General features: G+C 46.6%; 1 protein-coding gene across 2 annotated transcripts in view; it reads left to right on the top strand.

Annotated features, from left to right (window-relative positions):
- Window positions 1–25,767, top strand: part of WDR59 (WD repeat domain 59) — an 85,660-nt gene that overhangs the window by 53,297 nt on the left and 6,596 nt on the right. Inside the window, exons 18-24 of one of the 2 annotated variants that reach the window (XM_082269599.1) lie at window positions 807–960; window positions 6,073–6,129; window positions 14,526–14,659; window positions 16,578–16,659; window positions 19,249–19,361; window positions 21,725–21,863; window positions 21,951–22,023. In XM_082269599.1, the coding sequence (XP_082125725.1) occupies window positions 807–960; window positions 6,073–6,129; window positions 14,526–14,659; window positions 16,578–16,659; window positions 19,249–19,361; window positions 21,725–21,863; window positions 21,951–22,023 (752 nt within the window). The remainder of the gene's footprint in view (window positions 1–806; window positions 961–6,072; window positions 6,130–14,525; window positions 14,660–16,577; window positions 16,660–19,248; window positions 19,362–21,724; window positions 21,864–21,950; window positions 22,024–25,767) is intronic. The other variant, XM_082269600.1, reaches the window with a different exon arrangement.

Genomic DNA, 25,767 nt, shown 5'->3' with positions numbered 1-25,767 from the left:
GGTGCTGCGTCTGCACAGAGGGGCACAGGTTCTGGAGGAGGACTTCTGTCATTGTCTCTGTTGCCAATTGCTGAGACTGGGGAGAGGCAGAAATTGCAGAGTCTGGAGGAGGACCAGAGGAGGGCTTGAGTCCGCTGCTGGAGCCTGCTGAATGCTGAGACCAGGGGAGGCAGAGACAAAGGGGGTGCTGTGTCTGCACAGAGAGGCGCAGGATCTGGAGGAGGAGTTCCGTCGTCATCTCTGTTGCCAATTGCTGAGTCAGGGGAGGGGCAGAGATGGGAAGCAGAAAGTGCAGAGTCTGGAGGAAGGCCAGAGGACGGATGGAGTCGGCTTCCAGGGGCTGCTGAATGCTGAGACCAGGAGAGGCAGAGACAAAGGGGGTGCTGCGTCTGCACAGAGAGGTGCAGGATCTGGAGGAGGAGCTCTGTTGCTAATTGCTGAGACAGAGGAAGGGCAGAGATAGGAAGCAGAAAGTGCAGAGTCTGAAGGGGGACCAGAGGAGGGCTAGAGTCTGCTGAGAGCAGGGGAGGCAGAGACGAGGGGATGCTACATCTGCACAGAGAGGCGCAGGATCTGTAGGAGGAGTTCTGTTGGGTTTCTGCTCCTGAGTGCTGAGAGGGGGTGCAGCAGGGACGAGAGGGGTGCCACAGCTGCAGGAGAGGTGCGAGGACCACATTAAATGGCCTGGTGGGCCAGATTCAGCCCGGGGGCTTTGTGTTTATCACCTGTAATGTAAGTGATCACATATCTGTATAGTATGTATAATGTTTATGCAGGCTTAAATCTGTGTTTATCTTCTTTGTCAGATCCCTGTCCGCTCTGTCCGCCTATCACAGCGGCGTGATCGCGCCCATGAAAATCCGCACAGAGGCTCCTGGGAACTTGCTGCTGTATGGAGGTAGCCCCACCCGTAGTGAGAAGGAACAAGTGTCCATCAGTTCATTTTATTACAAGGAGAGGGTATGTAATCATCACATCTGTCCTATCTCTATATTCACAATTACTGCCGGACAAAGTCCAATATTCGGGGGCTATAAACCGTTCTCCGTGCCGCCTTCATATTCCACCTACAGGGAATTAAAACAAATGGCACGGAATGAACTGCAAGTCATACAGGGGCACCGCACAGTTTTCTGTGTGTTTGCTTTTCTAAAAGGGACACAAACAAAAATATAAAATGGGATGGGAACATATGTTTTGCTTCACCATGTCTTTTCTTCTATTTTACACCAAATCTGTCCTCCGTGGTATAATATTTATCATATTGCTGCAAACACAGCATGGAACCCGGGGCTGCCCAGCTCCTATTCTATTCCACTTATTTCCTGGAACAATTGTGCTTCTGGGTTGTAAAACCAGACTTTACTGTCAGTGTATTGAGACACAATTGTAAAATTTTGATATATTTTTATTCACATAATATTACCCGCTTTACGAACGCCCGCCACAATTATACTGCGGCAGGCAGCCACTCATGGGCGAATCGCCGTAGCTGTACATCGCTTGCTCCCAAGAGGATAGGGGGGCCCGCTCCCGCCCCTGCTCGTCAGCTGGGACTTCGATGCACGGGGCAGGTGTCTCTGATTGCCGCCTGACACCCACGATCGCTCCTCGCTGCGAGAGAAGGACGGTCAGCTGTTGTAAACACATCTGACCGTTCTTCTCCCTGGAATGATCATAGAGCCTATGTGATCCTTCTATATAGGAACACAGGTCTCTATGGTCATTTCACAAGCCACGCCCCCCCACAGTTAGAATCACTCCCCTAGGCTCACATTTAACCCCTTGAGCACCCACAGTGTTAACCTCTTCCCTGCCAGTGTCATTATTACAGTGACAGTGCATATTTTTAGCACTGATTACTGTAGTAATGTCACTGGTACCTCCAAAAGTATCAAAAATGTCAGTCAGGGGTCCGATCTGTCCGCCGCAATGTCGCAAGCCGGCAAACAATCGCAGATCGCCGCCATTACTAGAAAAAAAATAAAAGTGACATAAATCTTTCCCGTAGTTTGTAGACGTGATAACTTTTGCACAAACAATCAAATTACGCTTATTGCGATTTTTCTTTTTTTTTTTTTTTTTTTTTTTTTTTTACCAAAATTATGTAGCAGAAAACAAATTGGCCTAAAATGTTAAAAAAAAATTGATTTTTAATTTTTTTTTTTTTTTATGAGAATGTTATATAGCAGAATGTGAAAAATATTTTTTTTTATTTCAGAATTGTCACTCGTATTTTTTGTTTATAGCGCAAAAAATAAAAATCACACAGGACAAAAAGGACATCATTTTTATTTGGGTACAGCGTCGCACAACCACGCCATTGTCCGTTAAGGCAACGCAGTGCCGAATCACAAAATATGGCCTGGTCAGGAAGGAGGCAAATCCTTCCGGTCTTAAAGTGGTTAAAAAAAAAAACAACGGCAACAAAGTAGTCACTACACATGGGGACATAATAAAATGTCCAAGGCAAATATACAACAAGACATACATCACAAAATACAAGCTAAAAACGCCATACAACAGGGTATAAGACAGCAAGCAACGTCTCCTGGGGGGGAGATAGGGTAATCCGATGTACCCCACAATGTGCAGTGGGGTGAACAGGTTCCAATGGTAAACGATATTACAGCCAGTAGGTGCACATTGTGGGGTACATAGGATTACCCTATCCCCCCCCCCCCCCCCCCCCCAGGAGAGGGTGCTTGCTGTCTTATACCCTGTTGTATGGCGTTTTTAGCTTGTATTTTGTGATGTATGTCTTGTTGTATATTTGCCTTGGACATTTTATCAATGTCCCCATGTGTAGCGACTACTTTGTTGCCGTTTTTTTTTTTTTTAAGACCCCATTCACACTACCGCGAGTGGTCAGCCTGACAAGTCGCGGTCCATGCAGTGCTACAGGACCCGTTCTAATAGGAGCGACTCAAGTCGCTCCGACTTAGAAAAGGGTCCTGTACTACTTCGGGGCGACATCGGAGCGACTTGCATAGACATTCATTATATGAAGTCCGTGCAAGTCGCGGCGAAGTCGCGGTGCACACGACTTCACAGGTCGCCCCGAAGTCGTGCCGCGTTAGTGTGAACCGGCACTTAATGTTATGTATATAAAAATGTATCCAATTTTTACAATTGTGTCTCAATACACTGCCAGTAAAGTCCACTGAAATAGGCAGAACTGGGGTTCTGCAAACCTTTATACATTGACTACATTTGGATATGGCAGACAATAGAGATTGAATTTTACATAAAACCATAAAACCTTTCTGCTTTTTATGTCATTGGGTTTGACTGGATCCAACAACCACATACAAAAGAAGATGTGTAAAGCAGATATTTACTGATCGCCCATAAGGAGGACCTAAAGGGTAAAAGCCCCATAGACAGCTTGCAAGGAATTGAATGAAAATTGATTCATGGATGTCCTCTAAACATCAACCAGCTTGACAAATGCTAAAGCTTTTTGCAGAACGAAGTGCCCTTCTGTGACCCAGATTCAGCCGACAGCAGGCTAAAGATTGCTGACGTCTCGGGGCCGGTCCAGGATCTGCCCAGATTCCTTACCAGCAGCTGGCTCCGCCTCTCAGCAAGACACTGTGAGCTTGATCCACACACTCCTGCCCCCCTCTACAGCCCGACGCTACAGTGAGCGCTGGAGGGGCAGAGAAGAGAGCTGGTGACTGATAGTCATTGGCTCTATGCTTACTGGAGACCGAGAACCGAACGATCGTCAGTCTTTGATCACTCAGTTCTTGGGGTAGAGGCGGCGTGGGACAGCTACAGAATCCGATCAATGCTGCAGCTATCTAGGTGAGTATACATTTTTTTTTTTTTTTTTTATTTCTTTCGTTCAGCCTGAAGGGAAGTCGAGCCATGTATGGCGGTCTTAAAGTGATTGTAAAGTCTCTTTTTTTTTTTTTTTTTAAATAACAAACCTGTTATACTTCCCTCCTCTGTGCAGTGGATTTGCAAAGAGCAGCCCGGATCCCCCTCTTCTCTGGTCTCTCTATGCTGCTTCTGGTCCCTCCCTCCAATCGAGTTCCCCCATAGCAAGCAGCTTGCTATAGGGGCACCCAAGCTGAGCTGCATTTTTGTGTCCATTCAGACACGAAGCTGCTGTTCAGCCCCACCCCCTCTCCTGATTGGCCAACTGACTTTGATTGACAGCCATGAGAGCCAATGGCGCTGTGGCTGTGTCTCAGCCAACAGGAGAGAGAGTCACGGACGGCCGAGGGACATGTGGACATCGCTGGACAGAGATGGGGCTCAGGTAAGTATTAGGGGTGCTGGGGAGGCTGCTGCACACAGAAGTCTTTTTATCTTAACGCATAGAATGCATCTTCTGACTTTACAACTCATTTAAAATGTGTTTCCACATTTGCAGTCGAATTTGATTCACACAGCATACTTAACAAAAAATTCTAACAAATTCTTGACAATCTTCAGAGGCTGATTGTACTGAAGTTGACAAAAAAACCGACTTCAGTACAACCAACCTGTCGGGTTTTTCTTTCGCCCGAACACTGCTGTCAGCTATAGCCACCAGCAGTGATCATCGTGTTCTGCTGGTTGGGAAGGCTCCATGCGCTCCCCGCTGGCAGAGCAATATATAGTGCTATAGTGCTGATGGAGAGATTCCCCCATTAACTCTTTCAGGTTTCACTAGAGACTCTGAGAGCATCGGGAGCTATTGGTAGCTGCTGCTGCTGTCTGACATATCCTGTGAGGAGAAATCGGGGGGAGGGGGGGGGGGGCATGGCCAAACCACGCCACACAGTGTGTGTCTAATGGACGCACACAGCTCAGCTCGGCAGTGCACCCATATAGGTGCCTCCATGGCACATTGCTTGCTGAGGGGCCACCCGCAGGGAAGGAGAAGTGGACAGCACTGGTGGAGGACTCCAGAAGAGCATGTAAGGAACTGCTCTGTGCAATACTATGCACAGAACACTTAAGTATAACTTCTTTTTTTATTTTAATTTAACCTGTTGCTGACTGCTCCACTTACGTGTACCGTACATGTATCCAAATTAAGTTTTGCTTAGGGGGATTGTTGTTTTTATTTGCCCTTTCCCGTGGCAATAGCTCTGTGTGTTCTGTATTGGAAAACATAGTTCGTGTTTCCCCTCCGGTATGAGTAATTATGTCCACCGGAAGCAGAACACTCCATCTGATTGAGCCGCTCGTTCCGTTCCTATTTAAGGAGCATGACGTCATCGCTGACAAAACACGTTGGGTGGGACTTGGGCGTGTGATGTCATCACGCTTCGGAACGCAACGGCCATCTTTGTGGTTTGTAACCTAGCGGTGTCTAGCTTCCAGGGGCATCGGCAAGGTATAGTATATGCATAATGACCCAAAAAGACCAAATTTAGGTGCCGCTCCGGTAGAGAGGTAAAGTCCAACTAAGACCGCTGTGAGTGCAGGCAGGGACAGGGAGCTTGCCCTAGCTCCAAGCTGCAGAAACGTCAAAGGAAAAGATCCACAAGTCGCACATCACAAAGCAGATCCATGTACACAAAGTGAGATGAATGGCAGCCTCAGCCAAGCCACGCCCCCCAACGTGTTTTACTTAACCCCTTAAGGCTTATCCCCATGATTAAGCCCTTAGGGGCGAAGTGAAAAACGTTGGGGACATGGCAGGCTGCGGCTGCCATTCATCACACTTCGTGCACATGGGTCTGCTTCGTGATGTGCGGCTTGTGGATCTTTTCCTTTGAAATAGTATACACATACCGTAGTTACTTTGGTCCGAGCTGGATCACTATAAGTGTCAAAATGTGCAATGCCTAAAATTCATCTTTATCCACAATACGTATTCCGTCTAAAGCTTTTCCCAGTGTGAATAAGTTCACTTCCTCCAATCATAGCAACAGCAAATATGTCACAAGCGGAATTTGGCCTTTGTTACTATTGGAGGGGAGAGGTTAAATTTGGCATCAATGGCCAATCAGACAATTTCTATCAGTTTTCTTGATGATTTTTTATTTTTTTTTCTTTTGTCCCCTTTTTTCTCTCTCTTCTGTATCTCCTCGTCACTTTGCTTCCTTTCCTCATCTTCTGATTGCGCAGACAACCCCGCTGTCTGCACGCCGGCGCTGGTCCATCCAAGTGATTAACGACTTCCCGGTATTGTGCCCTCTGCCGAGTAACTCACCTTTTTGTTCCCTGCACATCTCTATGAATAGTCAGAGAATCCAAGATCACAATTCTGTCTCTGGTACAGCTGTAGAGTGTAATGAAGTCCATGCAGTGGTCGCTGGTCTGTGCTGGACTTACTACTCACCCGTAAATTGCCTACTAGGAATTTGCCTGTTCAGAGCTTTTAAAAGGAAAAGTGAAAATCCCTCCTCCCATCTCCATCAAGGCACACTCATGCATTCGTGCTTTGTTCCCACCTCCCCATTCCCTATGAGCCTTTGCTCCATTGTAGTAACAGTGGAATTTTTAGGTATTGGAGGGGGGCGGGCACAAGTGACCTCCCCCATATGACCATGTTCGGGCCTCAAGAGCAAGTTGGCAGACCCAAAGGCTTAGAAAAGAAGGGGAAAGACCTTTACCAGTGCCACATTCTAATAAATTGTATACTGGCAAATTTTGCAAGACCTAGTCCTGCTACGGTGGACTTTAATGGCACTAAACACGAGACAAATATATAAAAATTATATCTTTAATTAAACCTGTATATGAAAATCACAGCACAACATACGCCCAAAACAGTAAGGGGCAACTGTTGAAATCAAAACCTGGGTGATATTAGATAAATATCACTGTGTACACCTGAACGTTTGTGACAATAGATAACAAATATCATCTTGATTGCTGGTCGACGCGTTTCGCTGTATGCTTCCTCAGGACCAACGATTGGTGTGTTATAATCTAGTAATCTTAAACCAATATATCGTAAATTTCACGATGATCGTATGAATGTAAGAAACTATTACAAACAATTTCTATACAGTATTTTTACAATCAGAAGTTACATGGACAGATAGGTCAGGGGCATAGAACTGTCGTATACGCCGGAGGCGGGCACAGAGAGACCAGCTACCCACTCTCATCTAATGCCAGAATTACTGAGGATTACTTTGATGTTCTCTTAGAGAAAGTATGTGTGTGTGTGTGTGTGTGTGTGTGTGTGTGTGTGTATATATGTGTGTGTGTGTGTGTGTATGTATGTATGTATGTATGTGTATATGTATGTATGTATGTATGTATGTGTGTGTGTGTGTGTGTGTGTATGTATATATATATATATATATATATATATATATATATATATATATATATATATATAGACTGGTTAGGTATCCAAGTCATATATTACACGTATATATTAGTATATTACATTATTATATTATAGTTTTGATTTTATATACACGTTTAATTAAAGATATATTTTTTATATAATATTTGTCTCATGTTTAGTGCCATTAAAGTCCACCATAGCAGGACTATGTCTTGCAAAATTTGCCAGTATACAGACTAGGGATCGACCGATTATTGGCAAAGCCGATATATCGAGGGCCGACATGCACTTTTACCCGATATGTCGGAATCGGCCCCAGAGGTTACCAATATTGCCGATATTTCGGGAAAGTGCTTGTACCGGAGTGATGCCTGCAGCTAGAGGCCTCACCCCGGTACCGGCGTCCATAGCCGACGATCGGCTGTCTTGTAATGACAACCGATGCGGCTGAGAAGCCTCTCTGCTGTCATTACATGGAGAGGGAGGCGACTTTCCCCCCTTCCGCGGCACGCCCGGGTCTACCGTCCCACCGGGAGACCCGAGCGGCCAGCCTGTGAAGACCCGATCAAAGCCGCATTTGGCTCTGATCAGGTCTCCATGTAAAAACCCGGAAGTGATGTCATGACACTCGGCACCAGATTCAAAAAATGACAGCATTCAAAACAGCCAAACTTGCCGTTTTGAATCCTTTTAAGTGTAGAGGGGTTGTGGGGTCTTTTAAATGTAGGAAAATATCGACCGATACTGATATGCATTGGCCAAAATATCGGTATCGGCAACGAAAAACTGATATCGGTCGATCACTAATACAGACCCAAAGGCTGTCATGTGGGAGGCTGTCACATCACCAGAGCCTACCCAGGGTGGACTCCTGTAGAGAGGTTCCAGTGAAAGATCTCGGATCCTTGAGTTTACCTTGTTGGTGGGCTATTGTGGGAGATCTACTAAAGGCAAATAAACTGTTCACTCTAAAATAGGTGTCCTGCTCTAAAATAAGTGGATAGACATTACTACCCCCCCCCCCCCCCCTACTATCCGATATGCAATTTCACACATACAGAGAAAAGAGTGCAGTGCTATAAAATGAAAACATTAAAAAGTAAATAAAAGTGTGGAATTTGTAGACATTCAATGTCCTTAAAGGAGTTGTAAAGGCAGGAGGTGCATTCTATGCATTAAGATAAAAAAAACCTTCTGTGTGTATCAGCACCCCTAATACTTACCTGAGCCCCATCTCTATCCAGCAATTTCCACGAGTCCCTCGGCCGTCCAGGACTCTACCTCCTGATTGGCTGAAACACAGCAGTGGCGCCATTGCCTCCTGATGCTGTCAATCAAAGTCAGTGAGCAAATCAGGAGAGAGAGAGGGAGTGGGGCTGAACGGCAGCTCAGTGTCTGAATGGACACTGGGAGCTGCAGCTCTGCTCGGGTGCCCCCATAGAAAATTGCTTGATGTGGAGACACTCAACAGGAGGGAGGGGCCAGGAGCAGTGAAGGGGACCTGAGAAGAGGAGGATCCAACTGCACAGAGGAGGTAAGTAAAATATGTTTGTTATAAAAAAAAATCAAAAAAAGTGAGACTTTACAATCACTTTTAAAAAAGTAGTGAAAAAAAAGGTCCTTAAAATAACGAACGTAAAGTTAAAGTAATTGTAAAGTTTCTTTTTTTAAAAACGTTCTACCTACCTCCTATGTGCAGTGGCGGCTGGTGCTCCGTGGGCTGGGGGGGGGGGCAGCAGACGGACCACACTATCCCCACCCCCTGGTTGCCGATTCACTCACCCTTCGTCTCCTCCCTCCTCCATGGCCAATAGCATGGTGTCTCCTTTTTTCAGCCAATTGGGAAATGGGTCTCAGGACCCGCTTCCTGATCGGCCAGGAGAAGAATTTGTGTGACAATAACGAATATTAATTTGCTATTGTGAAAATTGGGTTGGCTTGGGGCGCAGTGCTCTGCGCCCCGAGCTCACCCTTTTTTTTGAAGCCTATTAGAGCCTCTGGCTCTAATTACGTGCTTAAAAAAATTTAAAAAACCCCATTGAACTCCATGCGTCCGGCACCCTGCATGTAGATTAGGGGGCCGGACGCAAGGATGGGGGGGGGGCGCCGCACCTGCGCCCTCAATGGATGGGCCGCCCCTGCCAATGTGCATTTGGTTTTGCACAGAGCAATCCAGATCCTCCTCTTCTTGGGTTCCTCTTCGCTGCTTCTAGCACCTATCTCTTGTTGAATGCCCCCACAGAAAGCTGCTTGTAAAAGGGGACACCCAAACTGAACTGCTGCTGTGTCAATTCCGACCCAGAGCTGCAGTTCGGTCCCGCCCCTCTCTCTCCTGATTGGCTAACTGTCTGACAGCCGTTGGCTCCTGTGGCGTGGAGGCTGTGTTTACCGCCTGTGACCACCTTCCATACAGACAGGAGGAGAAGCCAATCAGGAGGGAGAGTCCCGGACAGCCGAGGGACTCGGCATCGCTTGACAGAGATGGGGCCCAGGTAAGTATTAGGGGGTGCTGGGGAGGCTTCTACACACAGAAGGCTTTTTATCCTAATGCTTGCTATGCCTTTACAACTCCTTTAATGGAAAATGCGTGACAAAAGGAAGTGAACTTCACAATTTCAAGCAAAAAAAGAACATTCCGGTGATTAAAAGGGACATCCGTGGCAACAATATACAAGTGAGCGTTGTATAACCTCCAAAGGCGCACACACTGCAGCTCCTTACCAGATCAGATTGACCTCTGTGAGTAAAATAAGGTCTGAGCGGCACTTATGGGGGCATCGACCAGTATGTCTTCTCTGCTAAGCCAAGTTGGAATAATAAGCAACAGTTTCTCAAAGGTAAAATAGAAAAGACACTCACATAGCGTAAAACCATAAGGTCCATTTAAATGTAGGAGAATAAAGCGAACACTCACATAGCGTAAAACCATAAGGTCCATTTAAATGTAGGAGAATAAAGCGAACACTCACATAGCGTAAAACCGTAAGGTCCATTTAAATGTAGGAGAATAAAGCGAACACTCACATAGCGTAAAACCATAAGGTCCATTTAAATGTAGGAGAATAAAGCGAACACTCACATAGCGTAAAACCATAAGGTCCATTTAAATGTAGGAGAATAAAGCGAACACTCACATAGCGTAAAACCATAAGGTCCATTTAAATGTAGGAGAATAAAGCGAACACTCACATAGCGTAAAACCATAAGGTCCATTTAAATGTAGGAGAATAAAGCGAACACTCACATAGCGCAAAACCATAAGGTCCATTTAAATGTAGGAGAATAAAGCGAACACTCACATAGCGCAAAACCATAAGGTCCATTTAAATGTAGGAGAATAAAGAGCACACTCACATGGAATAAATATCTGCCAGGCCACAAAGGCGTAGAAGAGAAAGTGGCATTCCTATGGGCTTTGCAATTAATTCCCAGGCCAACAATCAAAACTCAGCGTGCGTGATGACGTCACTCCTGTAGGCCTCACCCTACACAGTGCAATTGCACATTCAGAGAACATCAGAAGCTGACCTGGTACCTTGTCCAATGACTTCTTTCAACCAAGTTTGACCATTTCAAGGCTGCAACTTGGCTGTTACCCAACCCAACTCAGAATGTGGTTGAGAGACTACAGTTATTTTGTTCTTGGGCTCTCTGTCTAGTTTTTACCTTATATCGGGAATGTTACATCTCACACCACTTCTAATATCTGCTTCCCCTCTTGTTTTGCGTAGTCTACTGTTACTCCAATGCCTGTGTTGCTTGTGCTGGATGTTTGCACTCTCCTGCCTTGACACCACACTGGCTGTTGTCTGATTTTTTTTTTTTTTTTTTGTGTTGCATTTCGGGTGCTTGCCCTTCCCCTTGCGCTTCAGTCCCTTCTTTTAATTCTCCCACTCGTTGTGCCTGTAAAGTGTCTGACTGGCTATACTGTGCAACCACTGGTGACTGCTCACAGACTTTGTGCAGGTTGGGGTTTAATCTGTCAGTTGGGCACAAAATCTGTCATTCTGGAGTTTGCACTTGGTGATTTCTCAGAGGAACTCGTAGCATGAGAACTTGGGAGTGGTTTCTTTAAGGTTTTTGTTGGGTTTTGAATATTTCGTGGACCTTCACTACGCAAGGTAAGTTTTGAAACGTTGGACCGCTTGTACATGGTTTGTATAGTGTCCGTTTATGTTTTGGATGTTTTCTCCCACCTGCAGTAATTAACCACTTTGGCACTAAAGTATTTTTTCCATTTTTTTTTTGCAACCTTTTTGTAAAAATCTGCATTTTTGCTTCTAAAATTTCTTAAAGCGGACCTTCAGCCGCTCAAGGACAAGCCTGCCTCTCCACCCCTCATCCTGTCCTCTGCAGGAATAAGGGGTTTTATTTTTTTACATATAAAAAAAGTCTGCCCCACCTCCCCATGCACGTCATTCACCTTAGGCGAATGATGCGCACACTGCCTGCTGTGCCTCCCGAGGTATGTACCTCACATATCCCAGGAGGCATAGACTTACATTGAGGAAAGAAAGAGGTGGAGTTCCCGTCTGCACGTCATCGGGAGGCATACTGGCTGAATTCGGGACAGCCAGCAGCTTAGCAATAACGTCACGGGGAAATATGGCGCAAGACCGAGTGTTGCCAGAAGAGTCGCATGACTTTGGATCCGCTAGGGTGGGGGGAGTATCAAAAGTTAGCAGAACTCACCACCAGGTAGATGGGGTTTTCGAAACAAAAATGAAAAAATAAAAGGGGGGGGTTGGTAAAGTTCTGCTTTAAAACCCTCAGGGCATTATATATTTTCTGATAGCAGAGAACTTGTGGAATAATAAGCTGGTTGTTGCGATTTTTTTTTTTGTTGCACAATATTTGCACAGCTGTTTATTAAACGCATATTATCAGGAAAAATATAATAAAATGAATTTTAGTGAAAATGCACACTATAAAATACAACAATAAAAGATGAGGCTGCATCGAGTAAATAGATACCCAACATGTCAAGGCTTAAAATTTCAAGCGTCTGTGATATGGGGAAAAACTACGGTACCCAAAAATCTCCATAGAAGTCTTACAGTTCATCAGTTTAGAGCGAACTGTGAGCTCTGGTGATAGAATTATTGCTGTCAGTCCGGCTTTTGTGCTGATACTTCGTGTGTGTGGTGCAGTTGGGGTTCACCCTGTGCGTGCGTTTTGCATTTGTGCGTGTGTACAGGACAGCAGGGGTTACGGTGACCGCGTGTCTTGTCAGATGGTGGAGGAGGAAGCAGTGCTGGATCAGTAATCTGTATATAAGGTGACCGTGTGTGTCTTGTCAGATGGTAGAGGAGGAAGCAGTGCTGGATCAGTAATCTGTATATAAGGTGACAGTGTGTGTCTTGTCAGATGGTGGAGGAGGAAGCAGTGCTGGATCAGTAATCTGTATATAAGGTGACAGTGTGTGTCTTGTCAGATGGTAGAGGAGGAAGCAGTGCTGGATCAGTAATCTGTATATAAGGTGACAGTGTGTGTCTTGTCAGATGGTGGAGGAGGAAGCAGTGCTGGATCAGTAATCTGTATATAAGGTGACAGTGTGTGTCTTGTCAGATGGTAGAGGAGGAAGCAGTGCTGGATCAGTAATCTGTATATAAGGTGACCGTGTGTGTCTTGTCAGATGGTAGAGGAGGAAGCAGTGCTGGATCAGTAATCTGTATATAAAGTGACAGTGGGTATTGACAGATGGTGGAGGAGGAAGCAGTTCTGGATCAGTAATCTGTATATAAGATGGCATGGCGGTGTGTGTCTTGTCAGATGATGGAGAATTAAGCCGTGCTGGATCAGTAATCTGTATATAAGGTGACAGCGTGTGTCTTGTCAGATAGTGGAGGAGGAACCAGTGCTGGATCAATAATATGTATATAAGGTGACCGTTTGTGTCTTGTTGGATAATGGAGGAGGAAGCAGTGATGGATCAGTAATATGTATATAAGGTGACAGCGTGTGTCTTGTTGGATAATGGAGGAGGAAGCAGTGATGGATCAATAATATGTATATAAGGTGACCGTTTGTGTCTTGTTGGATAATGGAGGAGGAAGCAGTGATGGATCAGTAATCTATATATAAGGTGACAGCATGTGTCTTGTCAGATGGTGGAGGAGGAAGCCGTTATCTGTGTATAATGTGACAGTGTGTGTCTTGTCAGATAGAGGAGGAGGAAGCAGTGCTGGATCAGTATATAAGGTGACAGTGTATATCTCCTCTGATAGTGGAGGAGGAAGCAGTGCTGGATCAGTATATAAGGTGGCAGCATGTGTCATGACTATAGTAGAAGAAAGGTGAAAGTATAGTAATCTGGTGGCGGTATGTCTCGTCAGTGGAGGAGTAAGCAGAGCTGGATCAGTAATCTCTATATAAGGTGACAGTGTGTGTCTCATCTGATAGTGAAGGAGGAAGCAGAGCTGGATCAGTAATCAGTATATAAGGTGATGGTGTGTGTCTCATCAGAGGAGGAGGAAGCAGTGCTGGATCAGTAATCTGTATATAAGATGGGGGTGTTTGTCTCGTTAGATAGTGGAGGAGGAAGCAGTGCTGGATCACTAATCTGTATATAAGGTGACCGTTTGTGTCTTGTTGGATAATGGAGGAGGAAGCAGTGATGGATCAGTAAGCTATATATAAGGTGACAGCGTGTGTCTTGTTAGATGGTGGAGGAGGAAGCAGTTATCTGTGTATAAGGTGAAGTGTGTGTCTTGTCAGATAGTGGAGGAGGAAGCAGTGCTGGATCAGTATATAAGGTGGTAGCGTGTGTCATGACTACAGTAGAAGAAAGATGGAGGTATAGTAATCTGGTGGCGGTATGTCTCGTCAGTGGAGGAGGAAGCAGTGCTGGATCAGTAATCTGTATATAAGATGGCGGTGTGTGTCTTGTCAGAGGAGGAGGAAGCAGTGCTGGATCAGTATATACGGTGACGGCGTGTGTCAGGACTAGAGTAGAGGAAAGGTGAAGATAGTTTGCATAATGGAGTTTTCTTCACAGATGGAGAAGGAAGCCAGGATGGAAAGAATATTCTAGATTAATGATAGAATTTTGCATTGTAATCTGCGGGTACCTGTCAGCCAATGGGAGGACATTTAGTGTTACCAGCTGAGAAATGGGCGGAGTTGAGCAGCAGATTTGATTTCTATGTCTCCAGTACATGTTTGTAGTCTGTTGTCCAGCAGATGAAGTGTAACCATTATAAGTGTCCCCCGGGGAACTCATTTTCCTCTTACAGAGTAAACTAAAGGGATTTCTGTCCAACTTCTCTATCCCTAGAAATCTCGCCGGTGGAAATCCAAGAGGGAGAGCAGCGACTCCAGCTCCCGGCCAATCAAAGCAGCCGGGAAAGTGATCATACAAGATATTTCCTGTCTGCTGACCGTGCACAAAGCCCTGGGAGAGATGTACATGTGAGTATTGTGATGAGGAGGAATTTCCCTCAAAGCCACCGTTGTAACTGAACCTGCCTGGGCCTAGAAAATGTTTACTAAAGTGGATCTGAATTTAAGAAGTGAAGGTTTGCTCTGTTAGAAGTAATATCCAGAGATGTTAGAGAAACTAAGGGCAGTAATACTTACCTATGTTCCAGTGGTCCAATCCCCACGAGGTGTGTTGATTTTCTATTGGGCTTAAAGGGGCTCAAGAGATCCCCCATCTCAGGAGCACCCACAACTCATTAGTAGCCCTGCTCAGCTGATCCCAAGCTCATATGTACCCTTGTTCAGCAGATCCCTGGCTCAATAATACCCCCAGCTTTCTAATCCTCTCTCTCCAGTTCCCACTCACCACCTGCTATATTGCTCCCATCCTGCACACCACGTTTCTCCCACCCTGGTCCCCCAGCTCTGCTGATTTTCTGCCACTTAGTCCTTTCTCTCTCCAGTTCCTGCCCACCTCCAGCTACATTGCTCCCATGCTGCTAGTTTCTTCTGCTTTGGTCCCCCAGCTCTACTGATCCTCACCCGCTCAGCCCTATCTCTCCATTCCCCCATCTCCTCCAACTATATTGCTCCCATGCTGCACACCACGTTTCTCCCACCCTGGTCCCCCAGCTCTGCTGATTTTTCCACCACTTAGTCCCTTTTCTCTTCTGTTCCTGCCCACCTCCAGCTACATTGCTCCCATGCTGCGCACCACATGTGACATCTGCTAGTTTCTCCTGCTCCGGTCCCCCAGCTCTGCTGATCCTCACCCGCTCAGTCCTATCTCTCCAGTCCCCACTCACCTCCAGCTATATTGCTCCCATCCTGCACACCACGTTTCTCCCACCCTGGTCCCCCAGCTCTGCTGATTTTTCCGCCACTTAGTCCCTTTTCTCTTCTGTTCCTGCCCACCTCCAGCTATATTGCTCCCATGCTGCACACCACGTTTCTCCCACCCTGGTCCCCCAGCTCTGCTGATTTTCTGCCTTAGTCCTTTCTATCTCCAGTTCCTGCCCACCTCCAGCTACATTTCTCCCATGCTGTGCACCACATGCGACATCTGCTAGTTTCTCCTGCTCCAGTCCCCCTTCTCTGCTGATCCTCACCTGCTCAGTCCTATCTCTCCAATGCCCACCCACCTTCCGCTATATTTCTCCCATGCTGCACACCACGTTTCTCCCACCCTGGTCCCCCAGCTCTGCTGATTTTCCGCCTCTTAGTCCTTTCTATCTCCAGTTCCTGCCCACCTCAAGCTACATTGCTCCCATGCTGCGCACCACATGTGACATCTGCTAGTTTCTCCTGCTCCCGTCTCCCAGCTCTGCTGATTCTCACCCGCTCAGTCCTATCTCTCCAGTCCCCACTTACCTTCTGCTATAGCGTTCCCACTTTGCACGCCATGTGTACCGTCTGCTAGTTGCTCTACTGTTCTACTTACCTGCTGTGTGGAACGAGAGAGCAACCCCCATCCTCCTCTTCTGGGGTCCCCTGACGGTGCTCCTGGCTCCTCCTGCCTTCATATACTATCCCCCCCCCACCCCCGCACCAAGCACATAGCATAGTTTATGGACTGTAAAACTTTCCTACAGTCTAATTAATATACACTGATTTGAGTTACTTTCACCCAAAAAAATGTAGCAGAATACGGTCGGCCTACATTTTTGAAGAAAGATTACTTATTTGCAAATTGTATAACCGAAATCAAGAAAAACTCGTATGACAGCGCTGAAAGCTAAAAATGGCCTGGGCAGGAAGGGGGTGGAAGTGCCCAGTTTTGACGGGGTTAAGATTTGAACATAGAGCAGCAGGTTACCCTAGAAGCTTTAAAACCGAGTTGGTGAGCAGCAGGCGGATGTGTGACCACCATTCAGCTTTCCTCACAGTGATATCCTTTTCTTCTGTTCAGATTAAACCGCGGAAACCTCCAAGAGATGTGTCAGAAGAATGCAGCTTCAGCGCTCAGTGTGGGCCGCAGGGATCTGGTGCAGGTAGGAAAATGATTTGAAGTCCGGCGTGGGTGACGACCAGGTGAAAAAAATAAAAACGAATGCAGACACACTATCTTAAGGACTGTTAGGCAGCAATACATTCCAATTTCTTTTTGGGGGGGTGTGTAAGATGCACTATGAAGCTGAACGCCAGGCTTACCATCAGTCCTGCCCAGTTGTACACGCTGCTCTCCTGTACCATCATTTCTTACTCCAAATCAACTGCACACTCACAGTATGCATTAGAAGCTGCTCAAATCTAATACAGTCTGCCTCATTTCCTGGCTTAAAGTGTTACTAAATAGTGACTGCATTCACTATTTCTGATCCCCCCAGGACTCTGCATTCACTATATCTGATCCCCCCCAGGACTCTGCATTCACTATATCTGATCTCCCCAGGACCCTGCATTCACTATATCTGATCTCCCCAGGACCCTGCATTCACTATATCTGATGTCCCCAGGACTCTGCATTCACTATATCTGATCTCCCCAGGACTCTGCATTCACTATATCTGGTCTCCCCAGGACTCTGCATTCACTATATCTGATCTCCCCAGGACCCTGCATTCACTATATCTGATCTCCCCAGGACTCTGCATTCATTATATCTGATCTCCCCCGGACTCTGCATTCACTATATCTGATCTCCCCAGGACTCTGCATTCACTATATCTGATCTCCCCAGGACTCTGCATTCACTATATCTGATCTCCCCAGGACTCTGCATTCACTATATCTGATCTCCCCAGGACCCTGCATTCACTATATCTGATGTCCCCAGGACTCTGCATTCACTATATCTGATCTCCCCAGGACTCTGCATTCACTATATCTGATCTCCCCAGGACCCTGCATTCACTATATCTGATCTCCCCAGGACTCTGCATTCACTATATCTGATGTCCCCAGGACTCTGCATTCACTATATCTGGTCTCCCCAGGACCCTGCATTCACTATATCTGATCTCCCCAGGACTCTGCAGTCACTATTTCTGATCCCCCCAGGACTCTGCATTCACTATATCTGATCTCCCCAGGACTCTGCATTCACTATATCTGATATCCCCAGGACTCTGCATTCACTATATCTGATCCCCCCAGGACTCTGCATTCACTATATCTGATCCCCTTAGGACTCTGCATTCACTATATCTGATCTCCCCAGGACTCTGCATTCACTATATCTGATCCCCCCAGGACTCTGCATTCACTATATCTGATCCCCTTAGGACTCTGCATTCACTATATCTGATCCCCCCAGGACTCTGCATTCACTATATCTGATCCCCTTAGGACTCTGCATTCACTATATCTGATCTCCCCAGGACTCTGCATTCACTATATTCGATCTCCCCAGGACTCTGCATTCACTATATCTGATCTCCCAAGGACTCTGCATTCACTATATCTGGTCTCCCCAGGACTCTGCATTCACTATATCTGATCTCCCCAGGACTCTGCATTCACTATATCTGATCTCCCCAGGACTCTGCATTCGCTATATCTGGTGTCCCACAGTACACACAATATGGAAATGTAAATTATTTTAGTAAATCTAAATTGCTATGTACCTTTTCTCTTTAGCTTTATACAGCAGTCTTGTGACTTCTATCAGTGCCTGGTTAAAGCCGGTCATGAACGGAGATCAGTGTCACTCGGACACACCGCATCTCTGATCACGGTAAAGAACCTATGATGTAGGCTCTTTATCATGTGATAGGCTGCGTCCAATCACCAATGATCATAGTGTACATAGGAAGTGCCAGTTATTGGCATTCCTCTCCTCATGCTGACAGCATGTGAGTATAGGAGAGCTGATAAGTGACTTTCCCGACAGGGGGGATCTGCACTGATAATCAGCGCATTTATTATCAGTGCAGACCCATCAGCGCTCATAAAGGCTGCTCATCAGTGCAGCCTTATCAGTAATGGAGAAAAATTACTTATTTACAAAATATATAACCAAAATAAAGAACTTATTTTATTTTTTCACAATTTTGTTTTTTTTCATATGTTAAGCAAAAAAAACCCCAGTGGTGATTAAATACCACCAAAAGAAAGCTCTATTTGTCCCAAAAAAATTATAAAAATGTCATATGGGTACAGTGTTGCTTGACTGTGCAATTGTCATTCAAAGTACAACAGCACTGATAGCTAAAAATTAGCCTGGGCAGGACGGGGGTGAAAGTGCCCAATATTGAGGGGGTGAAATCTTAGAAACTCAGCATAACATGTGGGTTTTATCTAGGGGCATCTACCGCCTAGGAACGCCCACTCCTTCAGACATATTCTCCAATCAATGCATTTTGGTATTTGCCTTCCTGCTACCTAGAGCCAGCCCTCTGCTTACGTCAGGGCTGAAGGCTCTTGGGAGGAGTAGTTAGGCAAGGTCATGTGATGTCTTCAGGAAGCACACATCACTCTGCCAGACCCTCGCCCCTAATCTGCCTGTATTGCATAGAGAACCCCAATGTCCAGTAATGACATCACTGTATCTAAAATAAAGTATATGTATTCCTCATGATGCCTGCCTTATTTCCTTTAGCTCCAGCTTTATAGCTACACTTCTTTTTTTTCTCTGTTAGGTTTGGGCTTTGGCTGCTGCTGCTAATGATATGTGTCTGACCCCCAAGTCTGACCCCGATGCAGAAACTCCCTGGGCACGTCACCCGTTTGGTCGGCAACTGCTGGAATCACTGTGAGTCTTTTGGGTTAAAATGAAAAAATGATATAGGCTTAAAAAAATGCCGGGCCGCACCAACCGTGTATTTACATGGCTACTTTGACCTTAAATACCGGCGTTATGGCAGCAGATAGCTACAATAACCCCAGTATTTTCTTACACGGCGGGCGGTCCTCTTTCACATGAAAGTGGTCCCATGGGCGGATTCACCGCAGGATCACTTTTGTGGGCAGACGGGCGGGAGAGGTGCCCACCCCTCTCCCGCCGCTTCTTGGTAGTTTTCCCCGCTTACTGGAGCCGTCGGTAGCGGGGAAAACGATCCGGTTCTTTCAGGTCTTAGGCAAAAAGTCGAGTGAGGGCAAGATGGCCCACACTCGACTCTATGGCTTTGAAGGATCAGAGCGACGTCAGACGTAATTTCCGCACAACGGCCTTAAAGGGCCTATTTTTTTTTTTTTTTTTTATTAAAAAAAAAATATTTTCTCTTTCGTTCATTGATAGACACAGCTCCTGGTATTCATAACCTTTGGGTTATACTGCCCCCTCAGGAGTAGGACACAAGGCAGAAAATTTTCTTCCATCCTGCTTTACAGTCGCTGGCTTTGATGGCTTGGCTGTCGAACGCCAGGTACGGAAGGATAGGGGTTTATCTGAGTCGGTGATTCCTACACTGATGAAAGCTAGGAAATCTACCTCTGGGAAGATCTACCATTGTATGTGGAAGATGTACATTGCGTGGTGAGTCTCTTGGGGGTCTTCCTCGCTCCTTCTCGTGGCTCTGATCTTGACCTTCTTTCAACCGGGGGTTGAACGGAAATCAGCCTTGAGTACCATCAAGGGCCAGGTGTTGGCTTTGGCGGTCTTCTTCCAACGACCTATGCACACACTCCCTGGTGCGTACCTTTCTTTAGGGTGTCCGACATTTGGTTCCTCTAGTGCGGGCTCCGTTGCCGCCTTGGGATCTTAATTTGGTGCTTTCGGCCCTCCAGAAGCCTCCCTTTGAGAATCTTCGGGAGATTCCCCTGCTGTTCCCGAAGGTGGCCTTTTTAGTGGCTATCACCACCTTTCGTGCAGGGTGTCTGAACTTGCGGCGTATCCGGTCGTTTACCTTACCTGGTGATTCACAGGGATAAGGTGGTTCTTCGCCCCGTCCGTCATTCCTTCCAAAGGTTGTCTCTGATTTTAAATTGAATGAAGACTTTGTAATGCCTTCCCTGTCTCCCAGGCCTAAACAGCCAAAGGAAATTGCCGTGCATGCCTTGGATGTGGTCCAGGCAGTTAGGGTGTATCTGGCAGCTACGGCGTCTTTCAGGACATCAGACTCTCTTTGTGCTCATGGATGGACCTCAAAGGGTTGTCCGTTTCCTCTGCGACCATTTCCAGATGGATCAGACAGATGGTCAGGCCTATTCCATCAGGGACCAGGTTCCTCCTTTCCCTGTCAAGGTGCACTCTACTCGGGTGCTCAGTGGCTCCTGGGCCTTCCGTCATCGGGCATCAGTGACGCAGGTTTGCAAGGCGGCCACTTGGTTGTTAGAGCACACTTTTACAAAGTTTTATAAAGTGGATGTGTTGGCATCTCTGGATGCTTCTTTTGGCTGCAAGGTTTTGCAGGCTGCTGTTGAGAGGACCTGATCCTCTTTGAGGGAGTATTGTTCTTTTCAGGTGGGCTCCAGTTGTTTGGTTGAGCTCCTTTTGCCTGCTTGGCTAATGTTTAGCCTTGGGAATTTTTTTGTTGTTCCCACCCCTCATATTTAACAATGCTTTGGGACGTTCCAATGGTTATGAATACCAGGAGCTGTGTCCGTCAATGAACGAAAGAGAAAATGGTATTTTTGGCGTACCGTAAAATCCATTTCTCTGATGTTCATTGATGGACACAGCACCCACCCCTCTGTGGAGTTATGATTCTCCTGACACCGCTTGTGGCTATAGCAGAGAGAGGGAGTATACCCCCTGGGACTGCCCATGGGCGTAGCCAGACTTCTATTCTGCCTAGTGTCCTATTCCTGTACGGGGCAGTATAACCCAATGGTTATGAATATAAGGAGCTGTGTCCGTCAATGAACATCAGAGAAATGCATATTACAGGAAGTCAAAAACCCTGTTTTCTCTTATTTGTTTTTTTTTTTTCAAATAAAGCAAATAAAAAAAAAAATCCCAGTGGTGATCAAATACCACCAAAAAGAAAACTCTATTATTTGCAAGGGGGGGGGGGGGGAGAGAAGAGTTTTACATGGGTACAGTGTTGCATGACCACCGTGCAATTGTCATTCAAAATGCGACAAAGCTGAGAATTGGCCTGGACAGGAAGAGGTATTGAAGGGATTAAACATCACGGCTTCCCTGTATCTTATCACTTCTCTCTCTTCTTACAGGCTGGCCCATTACTGCCACTTACACGATGTCCAGACCTTGGCCATGCTGTGTAGTTTGTTTGACGTCCATCTTCAACCACAAGGCAATGGCGTGTCCTCCTGCCACCCGTTCCCTTCCCGCTCCAGCCACAGCCGATATGTAAGACTCCAGCTTTCCTTTTTTAGTAATTTCCATTGAAATGATGGCAAAGATGGTAATACTCATTATGTGGTGGTGTGTTTTCAGCCCAGTTTCACATCCTCTTGTTCGGGGTCCAGCATGTCAGATCCAGGCTTTAGTACCGGCGGCTGGAGTGGTGGTAAGACTTTTTCTTTATCTGTGCTTAACACTAGAGGTCCCATAGCTGATGATGCAGCAAGGTGTCGAGTAGAGGCTAATATAAGTCAAATATCCAAAAACATGAGGCAATCACTAGGCCATCATCCGTAATCTGTATAGAGAAAGATGGGGAAGGGCTTTTTCTGACTTTCCAGGCCAGAAAGGAGTATACAAAACAATATAAATATATTTTATATATATATATATATATATATATATATATATATATATATATATATATATCACAATTTATTTAAGCACATTAAAAAATGAATGCCCATGTGCATCTCCTGTACACATCACAACATCAAACTAAAAGCAAGGATCGTGGTTCTGTAATAACTGTAATGAAGGTTCCTCAAAAGCCAACGGGTTTCGTTACGTACTTCATCAGGGCTTGGGGAAACCGCACAGTATTCATCTCAAGATATAACACATATATGTGTAGGTCCTCTCCCAGCGAGTGCTGGGGCATATAGGGAACGGTTGACCGCAGAGATCTTGTTTGGAGACTGGGTATGCCCAAGTCTTCCTTTGGAATAGAGGTTAGAAATTCAAGTTTGTTTGGGCATACTATATGTTACAGATGGATAAGTTCATAGGGTTATTTTATTAAGTACTGGTGTGCATCCATCCATATGCAGGCAGAGTAGATCAGAGTAGGGTAAATATACTTTAGTCCCCTCAACAATGGCTGTGCTATTACAGTTCAGTATGCATGCTGAGTCTATTCACCTGTTATCTAGAACCTATGCCCAGCGATTGGGAACTGTCTCTCCTTTAGTCTCTCCGGACAACTGGCAATTGGCATTTCCAGGCAGTCCCTTATATGCCCCCTCAACCCAGAGAAGGGCCCCCTCTGCTATAGGTACTTTTTTCTGCCTAGTCAGGAGTAAGGACCTAGTTCCTTGCTGGGATCTCTGGTCTTGGCAATTTTTCCTTTTTTAAATAGAGTTTTTTCTCCTGTTTTTTTCCTGTGAGATCTACAATCAACTGCCGGACTGGGTGACGGGCTAGATAATCTAGATCCAGTGGTCACCCTAGTCTGGCCAGCGAGCACGCGCAGACCTCAGCTTTGCTCTGAGTCGGCCACGACATAGCCCCACCAGGTCTCGCCTGGCCGCAAGTTAAACGCCTCACGAGGTCGCATACATCTGGGGTCTTGGCCCGAGTCGCAGCGTTCCTCCTGGCCGACAGCCGCCCCGTTTTGATGGTTAGGGGTTCTGTCTGGAGCGTTGCCCACCTGGTTCCTGGTACGGTGAGTAGTTGTCCCTCCCTCTCCCCCTGAGGGTTTTGGGGTGGATGTGGGCCCCTCCTTGGGGCTGTCGGGCCCCTTGGTTTCCCTCCTTCCCATCAGGCACCCCCCCTTCATCTGTCCTTCCCATCCAACCCCCCCCCCCTCCACTTATGCTGGGGCTGTGTGGATGGTCTGGTCCACCTCCTGGGGTGGGGGCAGGGCATTGCTGGGGGTGGGGGGGTGCGCCGCCAGCTTCTGCCAGGGCCCCCCGTCCTGCCTGTGCCTGTCCTTGAGGCCTAGGTATCCTTCCTGGGTCCCTGGGAGCCTTGTGGTGCCGCCATTTTCTTGAAGCCTGTGTGTGCAATAGACAGCGGCCATGTTTGTGTAGTGCGGTGGCCATTTTCTTGTGGTTTGCCTTTGAAAATAGGGGCATCCATGATAGTGGAGCCCTCTGGGCGGCGATTTTGTGGTGGGAGCCCCTCCTGGTTTCTGCGGGAATGTGAGTCTGGTGGGGTCTTCTCCCTCTCTGCTCAGGATTGATTGGTGCTCTGTGACTGGCAACCAGGTGGTGCTGCCAGAGCGGTGGAGGTTGTCCCATAGCAGTGTTTTACACTTTTTTTTTTTGTGGGTTTCCCCTGATGACTCATGGAGTCTTTGGCACACATCTCCCCACCTGATCCCCTCTCTGGGGCTGCAGGGAACTCCGCGTCCCATCTATCCATTGATGCACTGACGGCAGTCCTGGAGTCCTTTGTGTCCCAAGTGGAGGTGGCTTTTGGGCGATGGGCTGGTATAAGCACCCCCTGCCTCATCGGTCTCCTCAGATCCTGAATCTGATTTGGCTGCCGCGGACGTGGGTCACCCTGCTGGGTGTGCGACCACGCACTCTGAATCCTCAGATTCTCCCTCTTAAGTTGTCCCAGAAGGTGGCCTTTTTGGTGGCTTTCACCTCTGTGTGCAGGGTGTCAGAATTGGCGGCGCTATACTGTTGTTCACCTTACTAGTGGTTCTTCGCCCCTGTCCGTCATTCCTTCCTCAGGCTGTCTTTGATCTTTATTTGAATGAAGACGTTGTGTTGCCTTCCCTGTGTCCCAGGCCAACACATCCAAATTAAATTGCCTTGCATGCCTTGGATGTGAACCGGGCTATTAAGGTGTACCTGGCAGCTATGAAGTATTTTAGGAAGTCAGACACTCTATTTGTGCTCACGGATGGACCTCAAAGTGTTGTCCGCTTCCTCTGTGACCATTTCCAGATGAATCGGACAGATGGTGGTTCAGGCCTATTCCATCAGAGGTCAGGTTCCTCCTTTCCCTGTCAAGGCGCACTCTACTCGGGTGTTCAGTGGCTCCTGGGCTTTCCATCATCAGGCGTCAGTGAAGCAGGTTTGCAAGGCGGCCACCTGGTCGTTGGTGCACACTTTCACAAAGTTTTATAAAATGGATGTGTTGGCATCTGCGAATGCTTCTTTTGGCCGCAAGGTTTTGCAGGCTGCTGTTTAGAGGATCTGATCCTCTTTGAGGGTGTGTTGTTTTTTTCAGGTGGGCTCCAGTTTGGTTGAGCTCCTGTTGCCTGGTTCGCTAATGTTTAGCCTTGGGAATTTTTTTGTTGTTCCCACCCCTCATGTTTAACAATGCTTTGGGACGTCCCAATGGTTATGAATACCAGGAGCTGTGTCCGTCAATGAACGAAAGAGAAAATGGAATTTTTAACTTACTGTAAAATCCATTTCTCTGATGTTCATTGATGGACACAGTGCCCACCCCTCTGTGGAGTTGTAATTCTTCTGACACTGCCTGTAACAAAACTGAGTGCCTATAGCAGAGAGAAGGAGTATACCCCTGGGACTGCCCATTGGCGTAGCCAGGCTTTTTTTCTGCCTAGTGCCCTCCTCTTGTAGGGGGCAGTATAACCCAATGATTAAGAAGATCAGGATCTGTGTCCATCAAAGAACATCCGAGAAATGGATTTTACGGTAAGTCAAAAATCCAATTTTTTTAGTGAGATACTCCCAATAGGAAAACGTCTAAAGGGATGCAGTCCCATCAGATTTCCTCATTAGTGCTCTGCAGGTGAACAGCTGATTGATAATTATGAAACCACTCCCATTAGACCCACTCAGCACAGAGGCACAAACAGGGATTTCTTCAGAATAACAAAAGGTAGGAATCTGCAACACAGGTTTTTATAAACCTTGTAATGTACAAAGATAATCCAGACGGGAATGTTTCTTTTTCCTCAACAAATGTGGAGTTCGAGTCTCAAAATGAAAATTTGACATCCGCTTGCTCTAAAGTAACCTCAAAAAGAATTGGATAATCACGATTTGTTTTGTACTTTACTTACCTTGTTTTTGAAGAAAGTATACTTACCTTCCTTCCACTTCCTCTCTCTGCGGCCACGGTCCGCGCCTTCTCTTCCTGCTTGCATTGACTCCTGGGAGCAGAACGTTATCGCTCCCAGGAGTCAATGCGTCTGCACTGGCCC

Source organism: Pelophylax lessonae (assembly GCF_965119305.1).
Source record: "Pelophylax lessonae genome assembly, chromosome: 10".
NCBI classification, from domain to species: Eukaryota; Metazoa; Chordata; class Amphibia; order Anura; family Ranidae; genus Pelophylax; species Pelophylax lessonae.
This window is presented reverse-complemented; position numbering and strand designations above follow the sequence as displayed.